The sequence below is a fragment of the Phaseolus vulgaris genome, chromosome 4 (assembly GCF_000499845.2).
Source record: "Phaseolus vulgaris cultivar G19833 chromosome 4, P. vulgaris v2.0, whole genome shotgun sequence".
NCBI classification, from domain to species: Eukaryota; Viridiplantae; Streptophyta; class Magnoliopsida; order Fabales; family Fabaceae; genus Phaseolus; species Phaseolus vulgaris.
Genome location: NC_023756.2, coordinates 4,731,062 through 4,745,326, shown reverse-complemented (window position 1 = coordinate 4,745,326; position 14,265 = coordinate 4,731,062). Strand labels below are relative to the sequence as shown.

The window sequence follows — 14,265 nt, the reverse complement described above, 5'->3', positions numbered from 1 at the left end:
AAGATTTTCTCCCTGTCTTCACCTTCCAAACCTCCTTTGTTCTCTTCTGATCATGGAAGACACGAGTCTCCTCTTGCATCTTTCTGTGGTTCCTTATCTTCTCTGTATGCTTCACCCTGTTTTCGCTCTCCACCCTTTTAGGTTCCACCTCACTCCTGCTGTATCTCGAAATGTTTAGTGTAGCTTCTTATTACCAATGTATATCTGATCTAAATCCATCTCTATCCTCCCCACATTCCTCACTTCGAAGAATTTAACGAACCCAAATCTTCTCTCCCAATTATTAAGCCTTCTTGAGATAAACACTTCCTTAACCCTAATCCATCTTTTGAAAATCTTGATCATGTCCAATTTCCCATACCCATTTGAGATATTTGCAAAGAAGAACGTTGTAAAATTATTTGAGCTACTATGAACTTTACGGTTTGAACCAGGTCCTCCCTGACCTCCTTGCCACCGAGCCTCCATCTTTTTTAAACCTTTGTTCCGTTCCAAAAGTTTATTCGGTGATGATTATCATTCTATTATGATAAAAAAGAAAAAAACTACTTCTCCAGACTGGAAATTTTTTCCAATCAGCATTTGTTCAGATAAAAGAATGGTTGTGCTGAATGTTTGTTGATGGATGGGTCAATCTCTGCCTACGGGTCTTCGTCGAATATTTAGCTCTGATTCACCTTATGTTTTGTTTTTTCTCTTTCTCCTGGTATTGGAAAAATATATAAAATATTATTATATTATCATAATAGTTTGTCATAGCTATGTATCTTACTTTTTGGTGTCAATAAAATCTTTTTATTTAGTATTATTGATATGATATGTTTATCAAATAACCGCATTACTTATTTTTATACTATTTTTATTTTTATCAAACTAAATTTATATAATAAATATGTTATATTTTTAAAATAAATCCCTTTAGTTTCACCGCTAAAAGTAGTTATAGCAGGTTATGAAGGTGCCCCCATCCTATAAAAACCCTCATCCCTTGGCTTCCTTTGAACCATGGCTGAACCAGCATCATCACCGGAACCTCTCAAAGTTATCCAAGTTTGTTCAGTGGAACCATTTCATGCACCAACCCTTCCTCCCACCTCTCTTCCACTAACCTTCTTCGACATCTTATGGCTTCGATTTCCACCTGTTGAACTTCTCTTGTTCTATCCCTTCCCACACCCAACCTCTTCATTCCTTCACTCTCTTCTTCCCTCTCTCAAACACTCTCTTTCCCTCACTCTCCAACACTTTCTACCTTTCGCCGGCACCCTCACATGGCCCTCTCACTCTCCCCAACCCATCATCAACTATCTCCCCGGCGACACTGTTTCCTTCACTGTTGCTGAGTCCCACCAAAACTTCAACCATCTTTCCTCCTATCTCTGTGAAGCATCACAACGATACCACTTAGCACCCAACTTGGTCAATTCCCATGATAAATCGTCTCTGTTGGCAGTTCAAGTCACTGTGTTCCCAAATGCTGGCTTTTGCATTGGAATCAACTCACACCATGCAGCTTTCGACGGAATATCTTCTATCATGTTCATCAAATCATGGGCCTACATATGCTCTACCCTTCAAAACCCTACTACACCCACCCCAACACCGTCCTTACCTCAGCATCTTACACCTTTCTTTGACAGATCATTGATAAGAGACCCTTCTGGAATCGGTGAACTGTACACGGAGTCGTGGAAGAATAAGAATGGTTCCAATAACCGAAGTCTCAAGGTGTGGGACTCTCTTACGGAAACACCAAGCGATGCACTCAAAGGTTTGTTTGAATTGACCCCTTCACAGATTCTAAAGCTCAAACAACATGGAAGCTCTAAGATGAAAGTGAATGTTCATCTCTCAACCTTTTGTGTCACGTGTGCTTAAGTGTTGGCGTGTTTGGTCAAAGTGAAACAAATGAAGGAAGAAAATATGTTTTTCGTATTTGGTATTGACTGTAGATCGCGCTTGGACCCTCCAATTCCTGCCACATATTTTGGAAACTGCGTTGGAGGAGGGAGCTTTGTGGTCCCGACTAAGAAGTTGGTTGAAAAAGATGGGTTCATTTGTGCTTTGGAGGGGATAGTTGAGACTTTGAACAGGGTGAAAGAAGAGGGAGTGTTGAAGGGAGCAGAAACATGGGGTGCGGGTATGGATAAACTCAGGGACACTATAATCTTTTCTACTACTGGATCTCCATTGTTGGAGATTTATAGTATTGATTTTGGGTGGGGAAGGCCAAAGAAGATGGATATCATATCCACAGACAAAACCAGAGCATTTTCTCTCAGTGAAAGTAGGGATATCAGTGGAGGAATTGAGATTGGACTGGTGTTAAGTAAAGCTGAGATGGAAGATTTTAGTACCCTTTTTGTTCAAGGACTTGATTCCCTTTAATGCTTTCGATAAGATTGTGTGGGAGAGTAAAAGTGTGAAGAAAGAAAGTCTAAAAAAAAGTTGAGAGTGTTTGGATTGATGTATGTTAGAGTGGATGTGTGATAAAAATTTATTAAAATATGTGAGTAATGTGATGATGATAAGGATATTTTGAATTATTTTTAATTGTGTACAATGTAAGATTACAAATTTACTCTTGTATACAGAAAAAGAAGAAATAAATGATAATTAATTTGTGCACATTATATTTAATTAAAAAAAATTAAAGTTTTAATTATAAACAAAAAAATAATAATTTAAAATTCAAAAAAATAAATAAATAATTTTGTATATTTAAATTAATTTTGTTAGTTAAGTTAATTTATTTAGATAATTTTAATATTATTTATGTTTATTTAAATTATGTTATATATATAATTATTATTAATAAGGATTTCCATTATTATCATTAACAAAATGAATATATTTTAAAAAGTAAATGGTTATTTAGAACCTAGCATGAATATTAAGTAGTTGTGAAAATATATAATATAAAGTCATTAAATTTGATCTGAAAAGAGAAAAACACATGTTCCTAATACGGACGACTCATACCCAAATAAAAAATTTAAAAAATATGTTCTTTATTTTCACATGCATTTTTGTTTTTTTAGGAAATAAATATTCTAAAAAAAGTCACATTCATTTTTGCATATTTAATAAAAGGTATTGTCTTAAGACAAACGTTGTAGGGTACTAACACCTTCTCTACATTTAACCGACTTTCAAACCCTAAATCTGGTATCGCATATCATTTCTTTTGCTTTTTCCGTAGTTTTTCGTAATAAATTATGATGACTATTGTCTCAATTTTTTCTCAGTGTTTTTTTAGTTGTCCCATCATTACCAGGTTAACATCCAATCATTCAACCAGACAATTCACTACGCTAACATTCTATATTGACGGTGTAGAGAAATTAAATTGTTGGTGATTTCTAATATTCAAGTGATTTGATTAGGATCTTAATCCTCATCACAATTGGGATATGCATGTGGGGTTTGTACACTCCATTATGACTTTGATCAGGATCTTAATCTTCATCACATTTGGGATATGCATGTGTGGTTGTACACTCCATTATGACTCTAATAAGGATCTTAATCCTCATCACAGTCGGGATATGCATGGGAGATTTGTACATCTCATTACAATTCTGATCAGGATTGTAATCCTCTTCATATTCAAGATATCCATGCAGGTTTTGTACACCCCATTATGATTCTAATTAAGATCTTAATCCTCATTCCGATCGGGATATGCACACGTGTTTTGTACACCTCATTATGACTATGATCGAGATTGTAATCCTCATCACTGTCAAAATATGCACATGAGGTTTGTACAACCCATTACGACTTTTAACGGGATCTTACTAGGATATGCACATGAGGTTTTTGTACACCTCATTATGGCTCTGATCGAGATGTTAATCCTCATCACGGTCAGGACATGCAAGCGAGGTTTGTACACCTCATTACAACTCTGATAAAAAATTTAATCTTCATCAAGGTCGAGAGATGCACACAAGGTTTGTAAAACTCAACACAGTTATAAACGAGATTCTAATCCTCATTAGGTTGGGACATGCACGTGGAGTTGTACACCCCATTACGACTTTGATCGGGATTTGAATCTCTCTTTTTTAATAATTAATTCACGAAGTCTTCAAATGACACACATCATGCACTAATAACGAGGTACCACTTAAATACACTATTTATAAGTTGTGATAAGTTATAAGTTATATCTCGGTTAATTACCTACAATTTAAGCTTTAAGGTTTCAATTAATAAGTTATAAAAAACAGGGCTCGGTTATAAGTATCTTATTTACAACTTAAGATTTTCATTAACATTTGTCTACATCCCCCTTTTATCTCAACCATCTCAATCTTAGGACAATTCACTTCTCATTCATTGAGTGTGTAAGTTTCTTCTCTCTAGAACGAGACTCTCTGGCCTTTATTTCACTCATGTAAGTCAAAGTGGTAGTGATCTAATCCTATGTTGAAGCCATGTAGCTCTTTGGGATTTTTAATATCTTGTGATTTTTTGGATGCCTTGTATGAGTTAAATGGATGAAGAAATTTAAACGGAGAAGATGAATTTGGTTGGTCAATATAGAGACTTAGAAGAGGTTAGGTCAACTTGTAAAAATTTCTAAGCTAGACACAAAACTAGTGCTAACAAAGAGTGAGAAAAGAAGACAAGATGTGCACAACTTTGGGCAACATTTCTTTAATAAATTCTAAGCTCATTTACAATAGGGCTAACAATTGTATTTATAGGTCCAAGGGAAATCAAGGTACAAGTTTTAGCCTTAAAAACTCTGCACTCCCATGGTGACAATTGACTTCCTCTCATTAGAGCAAATCCTCTCAAATTAGAGCAAATCCTCTCAAATTAGAGGTAGACAAGTATCATCCTTTAATTGGAGAGAATCATCTCCATTCCCATGAAGACAAGTGGTGTTTTGGCATTGGTAGGAATCCTCTCCATTGAGAGGATGACATGGGGACCTTCATGCATTCCTTGACACTCCATGTGTTTCTATTTGTATTGTAGTAATTTATTTGTGCACCCTAGATGGTCTAAAGTTGCATTGGGTCCAAAGAGGCCCAATTGTAACTCTAACTGTACTCTTTTTCCTATTTACACCCTACTCAAATTGGCTCAATACATGACCCATGAAAATAAGCCTAATACATGGCCCAAGTAAAATTCCAAATAAGGCCCAAATACAAGTTCAATTAAATCCTATACAAAAATTACCAAACTCCACTACTTTATACAAGACTAAGAAGATGAAAAAGACTCTTAGAAATAGATGTTGTAATGAAAGCTCTATCTTATTCAATCTTCTTAGTCCAAATTTGTGGTGGCTTGATGGTCCTCTATCAGGTATTCTTATTAAGACAATTTCATAAACCTCTACTCAGATCGACGATCAAATAGTTATTCAATTCTGATACGTTTTTAGCTCAAATGCTTCGGTTAACTACATTAAATTTGTTTTAATGTCACACCATTTTGAAATGGGTTTTATCTTTCTATTTCTTGTTTAAAATAAACTAGTTAGTTATGAATTAGTTTAACAATTTTTTAAGGCTTAACTCGTCCAAAACTTGAGTATAAGGCTTTTTGCTTGAAAAGGCCTGAGGGGTTGTGTACCAAGAGTTAGCTTGATCTTCTATTAAAAGAGAATGTAACTTGTCCAAAGAGTCATTTATAGGGCCTATTAAGCATTAACAAAGAGATTTAATAGTAAGATATATTTGGGATCAAAGAAATGAGATTATTTTTAAACAAGGGGTTCTGGAGGCAAAAGAAGTATTTCATTCGGCGCAACTGCTTTCTTGGTTATGGTTGAAACATAAGATAAAGTCTTTTATATCTATGCTTTCTCCGATTGGATTCTAAATCCTAACCAATGTATTCGAAACTGTGGATGACAGGAGGGAGTGATTGGTGTACACATGGGAGGATAAACTCTGGAGATGGAGGGGTGAAATATGTGCCTCTATGTGTTAAGTGATGGTCAGTATTTGTTGTATTTGTATTACAATTCTGTCAATTATGGAAGCAAATATAGCATACAAGAGATCCTGGTAGTATCAGAAGAATTTGGGGAACAAAACTGCAGGTTCTTAGCAGTAGTAGTAGTCATAACTGGTGTCACAGAGGGGTTGAGTGCAGGAAGCGTCAATACACCTTTCTGCTATGCAGGAGTTTGAGAGGAATCAAGTAAAGGATGGGTTGATTTTGGGCCTTTTGGTTTGAAGTGGACAAAGGAAGGGGTTGACAGATTCAGATTGGTTGAGGGGCTCTGGAGAAGATTCTGAAAGGCCATAAAACTTTAGCTTAATCGATACCTAAGACCAAGTAACAAAGGTGCAGGGGTTAGAAACTGAATTCAAGAAGGTGGTGGGATGGTTCCATAATGCTTTTTAAGATTGGTGGGACATAAGCTCAAACAGGTGGTGGGAAGGTGCATGCAAAGACGTGGAACATTGAAAGAGTGAGGTGTCAATTCTACCTCAGCAGCCCTGCTTGCTATGTTATCTGACTTCCTGATGCTGATGTCAAGGGACTGTCTTAAAGAAAAACTACCTATGGAGCAAGAAGAATGACTATACATATCACATACCAGAAACAGTCTTTAGCTAACTTTGATCTGAAGTTTTTGCAGGTACAGCTTTATCCAAATGCATAACCAAAAGCAGGGAAGTAGGGTGCTCTGCTGGTTTTTTCTCGTTGTATGTAGCAGTATTTGCTAATCCCGGTGATGTAATTGTGCGTCTTCCGTGTGTGCTGATGGAGATGCAATGGACTTGTTGGTTGTTTTATCCGTGCAGTGAGCCTGTAAGGAGTTGGTATGCTAGAATGGAAAGTGAACCTAAACGTGGTGTGTTGTAGTAGTTTATTCGTAAGCAATTGGCTAGTTGTTTATGATGCATTAATTCCCAATTTCTTTTGCTTGAAATCTGAGGTCCAGTAGCAAGGTATTCACATGCAACTCAACCATATGCATAGGGTGGAGGAAGCAATCTTTTATGTGTTTATAGCTTTGCTAAACAATACTGTTAGGACTGGTTTAAAGTGCTTTTCTATTCCTTTGGGTTTGTAAGGGCAAGGGTCTATGGTAGTTTAAGATTTTTTTTGCTTTATTGTGTTTTGAATTGCTGAACTTTAATACAGAGAAAGGTACGCATAAGGGTTGGAACACCGCTTAAGTATCTCGTTTTATTTTATTAATTCATTGTTGATAAAAGAAAAAATAAACTCTAAATATTTAGAAAAGTAGAAAGATTTAGTTTCAACTTATACTCCTATAAATATATTATAACTCTGGATATAAGGATGATTGATTTTCACAACACTCACCTCAACAATCTTAAAACATCACCATGTTCTAATTTTAGAGATGTTCCAATATTTTTTTTTAGTTTGCTGAAACAGAAACAAATTGTTTGAAAGGGTGAACGAGTGTAGTTATAAGAATCAAATAGATGTTTAAAGGTTAAATATATACATACTAAACTTTCATAAGTCCTTTATATATAATTATAAATCATAAATATATTTTTAATGAATATGACTAGTTATAAATATAAAAATATAAATTTATATCAAGTGTAGTATTTGTTTGACTCATGACATTAATATTAATATCTGCCGGCTTTCCAAATGATCTTTAGACTCAATTAGTAAAAGAATATATTTTTTTAGGAAAATAAAATACTTTGACATACCGAAAGGAAACAATCATTAGAAAATCCATTATACTAAAATTTAAATTAAAATAAAAAATACATTTAAAATATTAATTTTTAAGAAAAAAATTATACTTTGATATTCATATAAGATAAAATATTTTCCCTTTACAAACTAGTCTACCAATATAATAATATATATTAATAATTTATATTAAATTATAAAAAGTATAATTAAAGTAATAATATATTGATTTATGAAATGTAAGAATATTTTCGGGGATCTTTATTTAGTTACTAGGTAGGATGCAGTTATTATTCTTAGTGTAAAGATACTAACACTCTAATTTTATATACATATATATGATATAATACATAATAAAATAAGTAATTATGTGAGATGTAATAGTTATTTTATTGAGTCGTGGTATTTTATTGAGATTCTAGCATAGTAGGTCTTCCAACAATGGAATCATCAAATGACAGCTTTTTGAGAGTTGTATGGATCTGTTTTGATGCCGACCAGTTCCGCATCATCGTTTACGACAGCGACCGCACGTTAAACGCGATAAAGTTGTTTCGGTATGTCATCACGTTAAACACGACAATGACGATCTCGCATGACGATCTGGGAGGGATAGCGACCCATGAGAACAACAACTTTCAACTTGGCCTCGTAGCATAGAAACTCGTCGAAGAGACGAAACCAGAATATGAAGATGACCGTCATCGGAGAAGTCCTCAATTGTGGTGGACAAGAGTTTCATAAAAGCATTCTCCCACATGCATCTGAAATCATTATTGTTATTATAAAATTGCCTCGGACATCATATTTTTTTGGCACATTACATTTTGCAGAGGTTGTTAACCAAAAGTTTTTGTATTTTATTTGACGCAGCTGGCAGGTAGTAGTAGTCGTATTGTTTCTCGCGGCCTTCCTAGCAATTGCAACCTAAAGATGATAATAAGTGTTGGCTCCATCACTCTCACTGCAAACCATGACCTTCAACGCTGTCATCTTCCTCCTTCTCCTCCTCTTCCCACACTTCCAAGGCTACACCCCACTCGACAATTTCACCATCACTTGCGGTTCCTCTGGAACATCCTACGACGGCCAAAGGACATGGACCGGGGACATAGATTCTATGCTCTTAACAAACGAAGACGCCACCGTTTCAGCTAAACCCACAACGCTATCTCCTTCCACCAACCATGTCCCCTACGCCACTGCTCGCCTTTCTCCTTCCCAGTTCAGTTACTCCTTCTATTTCCACACAGGGGGCCCAAAATTCCTTCGCCTCTTCTTCTTCCCCGCTTCTTACCCTTCTTTTCCTCGCACCCTCTCATCCTTCTCTGTTCACTCCAACCAATTCATCCTCCTCCAAGATTTCAACGCCTCTCTCAACGCCGACGCTGAAAACAAGGAAATCATATTCAAAGAATACATCGTCTACGTGGAGGACGGTCAGGGTCTTATCCTCATCTTCACTCCCTCGCAGTCCAACTCCTACGCTTTCATCAACGGAATCGAGGTACTTTCCATGCCAAGCAATTTATATTACACGTCAGTAACTGACACGGGCTTCACGAACGTGGGAAGTAGCAAACCCTTCGTTGTTGGAACCCGCTTTGCAATGGAGACTGGGTATAGAATCAATGTGGGAGGACAAGAAATATCGCCAAGAAACGACACCGGTTTGTTCAGAAAATGGGCCGGTGACGAAGAACGTTATTTCATTAAACAAAACACTGGTGTATCAGCAATGGCGGATAGAAAGATGAACATAACAGTGAAGACTGACTACGTGGCACCCGAGGAACTGTACAGAACAGCGCGTAGCATGGGTTCTAACGCCTCCCTGAACCAAATCAGCAACCTCACATGGGAGTTTCCCGTTGATTCTGGCTTCACTTACGTCCTCAGGCTCCACTTTTGCGAGTTTGAGCACGATATTGAAGACGCCGGTGAAAGGGTCTTCTTCATTTACATAGCAAGCAAGTTGGCGGAGAGTCGCGCTGATGTTATGTTATGGAGCCAGAAACAGAAAGGTTTCGGCGTGTATAAAGAGTATGCCGTTTTCATTTCCAAGAATATTTATCAGAAAAAGATTAACCTCTCCCTGCAATTGCATCCTTATGATAGTAGGGGTACCAAGTATAGCGATTCCTTCCTCAACGGTCTCGAGATCTTTAAAATGAGCGACACAAGGTCTAACAGCCTCGCCGGACCTAACCCGGACCCGATTAAGACACCACACCAAAAGGGAAGTAACAGAAGGCGAATGATTGGTATCACGGCGGGGATAGTATCCGGTGTCGTTTTTATCTCGCTTGTCGTTTTCTTTGTTCTGTTCTCCACCACTTCCAAGTGGACTCCGCTGTTGTTCTCAACGAACAAGTCAACCAAGGACCACAATTTTTCTCTGCCGTCTGATCAATGCCGTCGGTTTTCCCTTGTCGAGATCAAAGCCGCCACCAAAAACTTCGACAGTGCCTTCATCGTCGGCGACGGGGGATTTGGCCACGTGTACAAGGGCTACATCGAGGACGGTTCAATCCCCGTCGCCATCAAGCGCCTTAGACAGGGTTCCCAGCAGGGGGCTTGCGAGTTCGTGAACGAGATCCAGATGCTCTCGCAGCTCCGCCACCGCCATCTGGTCTCACTCATCGGTTACTGCTGCGATAACAAAGAGATGATCCTCGTTTACGACTTCATGGGACGCGGAAACCTCCGCGACCATCTCTACGGCACCGACAATCCCTCTCTCTCGTGGAAGGAGCGCTTGAAGATTTGCATTGGCGCCGCGCGCGGTCTACGCTATCTTCACAGTGGCGCGAAGCACGTGATCATTCATCGGGACGTGAAAACGACGAACATCTTGTTGGATGAGAGGTGGGTTGCGAAAGTTTCGGACTTCGGGCTATCCAAAATAGGGCCGAATGAGATGTCGAAGGCCCATGTGAGCACCGCCGTGAAAGGTAGCTTTGGGTATTTGGATCCGGAGTATTTTATTCGGCAGCGGCTGACGGAGAAGTCTGACGTGTATTCTTTGGGGGTGGTGTTGTTTGAGGTACTCTGTGCCCGTTCTGCTGTGATCCATACAGAAGAAATCGAACAGGTGTCACTAGCTAATTGGGCCAGATATTGCTACCAAAACGGGACGGTGGCGGAGATTGTGGATCCCATATTAAAGGGGAAGATCGCTCCCCAGTGTTTCGCCATGTTTTGCGAGATTGGAATCAGTTGTTTGTCACAAGAAGGGGTGCAGAGGCCTTCCATGAACGATGTCGTTTTGATGCTGGAGTCTGCATTGAAACTGCAAGAGAGTGCCGACGAAAGCGAAGAGGAAGCTCGTGAAGAAGTGTTTGATACCGAAGAGCACCACAATATTTCGAAGGACAATGATAAGTTGATGTTTGAGTTGTTTTCCGAGATTGTCGACCCAAAGCCACGTTGAAGTAACCCAATTATGCTCACCAAATGCTTGTTAAACAATTAGATTTCAAGACCTAATTAATACAATCTAGATGCTCCAGATTTTTATGTGTTTGGTTTCGTGATTGTAATGTGAAAGTTTAGTGCCATGAAATATATAATAGGATGCATGAAATAAAAGCTTGAAAATAAAGACAAAATCAAGTTACAAATAATAGAGTGGATTTAATAGTATGAATAGGACTCAAGGAAGGTTTTTTCTTGCTGCACCCTTATAATTTTTAACCGTAGCTCTAAAATTGAAAATTGCAATTTCACCATTTATAAAAGTGACTTCCATATTATATGTTTCAAAATATTCTAAAACAAGCATTCTATAATTTCCAAAACATGATTTCTAGAACAAGATTTCTACAATAAGATTTCTACAACAAACTTTCAAGAAAATACATTCTAAAATAAGGTTTTCATTACAGAATTTTTGGAACAACCTCTCGAAAAGAAATATGATACCTTCTACAACAAGCTTTCCATAATGGGTTATTCAAAACAAGTTTTCTTTAACATATGAATTGCATTCTGAAACGAACTTTTTACAACATAATTTCTAGAACAAACTTTCCACAACATAAATAATACCTTTCAAAATGAAATTTTTAGAACAACTCACTCTCTAAGAGTGCAACACGATAAATAATGGAGAAATAGCTAAAGGAAAAAGTGGTTGCAACAATGACGTCAACAACACGATATAGACACAATATTTAGTCTATTTTTTTCTTTTTAAATGGAGTCTAACTAGTAATTATGGAGTTGCAAAATCCATGAGCCCTCAAGGAAAGGAAAGAAATTTGGAAATTTGAAGGAAGGTGGTCTCGAAATGCAACAAATATATCATGAAAATGATATTGACTTCAATAACAATTTTTTTTTTACATGTATTCATCCTTTCAAATATCCCATATTTTAAAAAAAAGTGCTTCATTACTTTTTGTACCGATCAGGTAATCGGGAGTGATGACGTGGCATCAAGCGATAATATAGGCGTGTTGAACGGGACACCTGACTGACAGAAGGGAAGTACATCGAGAAGTCTGTGTAGTCGCCGATCGTTGACTTGGCGTTCTCCGATCTCTAGTGTGTGTAACCGGCGGTCACCAGAGTTGCGTCATAGTCGCCATATGTGAGTACTAGGAGATCAGGTGGTTAGAGACCGCCAAGAGGGGCACATCGCCAAAAGATCAGGAAAGCTTACTTAAGGTTTCCAAGGGGTACAAGTACGGGGGACGAGTGATATGATTGTCACGTAGCAGTGGAGGATGAGGTTATCAGATAATCATTCCCTAGCCAGAGGTCGGGGCAAGGGAACAGTTTCCCAGAACGTGCATGGTGTGCAAGTGAAGCAGATCGTGATAGCGACAGACGAGACCACAGAGAAGGTGTGCATGGTGACACCTCGTACTCGTCACTTAAGGGGTCGCGCTCCAAGGAAAGCTGTGCACCAAGTTACTCCTTGTATGGGTAACTTAGTCGAATGGCTTGAAGAGTAGAAGTGACGCTCAAGTGGAGGAAGCTCCAGATGACGACACGTGTACAACTGGATATGAGCCACGTGTCCAGAGGTGTAACCGTCAGGAGAGAGAAAATCCTCAGGTATATAAGGAACACTTAACAGACTTTTGAGGTACGCTTTCAGAATACTTTATAGCACACTAAGATTCACTGCGCACGGTTCCTTGAGTTGAGATATTCTCTCTGAGTTTTTGGTGATTCTTCCACTGACTTGAGCGTCGGAGCGCGATCGGCCGCAGCGGCGCCACTTTGTTTTCTTCAGGTTCTTGCGAGGAATTGAGACGTGAAGAACAAAGGCTAACGTGGTGCGAAGCTGATCTAGGAGGAGAAACCTTTGACGTGGCAAGACTCTTGCACTCAAGTCAACCAGCAGGATCACTTTTTTTCTATGATTTATTTATTTTATTCAATTTCATTATACTCCAAATAAATAGATTAATTTATTTATTTTGAATAATACTTTGAAGTACGAGTGTCAAACCCACAAGGAGCATTTTAATTAAAAATTTATACTGTAACACTCACTAAATATATAAACATGCATAATGATTTTGTTCATAATACATTGAAATTACAATAATGACTTTGCATATGAAACTAAAGAGCGTCAAGGTAATTTAACTACAAAATTTAGTTAACAAGATTGTGATTGAACTTAATTTATCTTATTTATCTATATTCGGGATTGATAAAAATATATAATACTCAAAATTACTTGATATTGATACAACATACTGATTCTTCATGCATGAAATTCACAGGGAAGTTTCCTAAACACGGATTCCTCAGCTATCTAGCAAATTAACCAACATTAGGATTAGATGTTGTAAAGCAATCAACATGTTGAAATTTATTACTAGCATTAAAATATATTGAATATTTTCATTTAGATCATATTTTTATAAATACTTTCTAGTTACATTTAAGAATCAAAATCAAGAATTTATTGATCAGATAAAATCTAGCAATAAGCACAAAACAAAAATACCAATAACAAGTAAAATATAGGACCATATAAATCTTACCAAAATACATGAGTTAGAAAAGATTAAGTTCAATCCCAAGAAATAAGTTAGCTACTCATTATAGTCTTTACAAACACCAAGTTAGCTACTCATGGCACGTTCTCCCTCCCCCGCCCCCTGGTTTGAGACTTCCTTGGCTGATAGGGCTGCTGCTTCGCGGGGGTATTCTTCTCTGTCGTTGCCTCATGCAACCTTAGAGGTTGAGGTCGACCTAATGCACGCGGGCGCGTGGGAACCACACACGTGCGCTTCTCGTTAACTTCCCCTTCTGCTGCAATGTGAGCCACCGCGCGACGCCTTATCTCGGCGAAGGTCTTAGGGTGGTTTCTGATAAGCAATTCACTGAAGGGGCCTGGCACAATGCCCTTTCTGAACACGTGCACCATCATCGTTTCGTCCTTGAGGTTCAACCTCACCACCTGTGCTCCAAAATGGTGAAGGAACTCTTTCAAGGACTCCCCCTGATACTGTCTTATGTCAAAAAGATCATAAGAGATGGGTGGGGTGGGGTGGGGGCGATTCGCGATGTACTGCGTTCTGAATAGCTTGGTGAGTTGTGGGAACGACGTTACGTGGCCATCAAGGAGGCTGA

General features: G+C 38.1%; 1 protein-coding gene and 1 pseudogene across 1 annotated transcript; both read left to right on the top strand.

The window, feature by feature from the left end:
* The first annotated feature begins 976 nt into the window (after positions 1-976).
* LOC137837003 (malonyl-CoA:anthocyanidin 5-O-glucoside-6''-O-malonyltransferase-like) lies at positions 977-2,628 on the top strand (annotated as a pseudogene).
* Positions 2,629-8,483: 5,855 nt separating this feature from the next.
* On the top strand, positions 8,484-11,184 carry LOC137837002 (receptor-like protein kinase FERONIA). The gene has a single exon (XM_068645814.1). The coding sequence runs from the start codon at positions 8,639-8,641 to the stop codon at positions 11,096-11,098; it is 2,460 nt and encodes an 819-aa protein (XP_068501915.1). The 5' UTR covers positions 8,484-8,638; the 3' UTR covers positions 11,099-11,184.
* The last annotated feature ends 3,081 nt before the right edge of the window (positions 11,185-14,265 follow it).

What these genes read in the sequence shown, in the direction of transcription:
- LOC137837002 (XM_068645814.1), top strand. Translation starts at nt 8,639, where the DNA reads ATGACCTTCAACGCTGTCATCTTCCTCCTTCTCCTCCTCTTCCCACAC.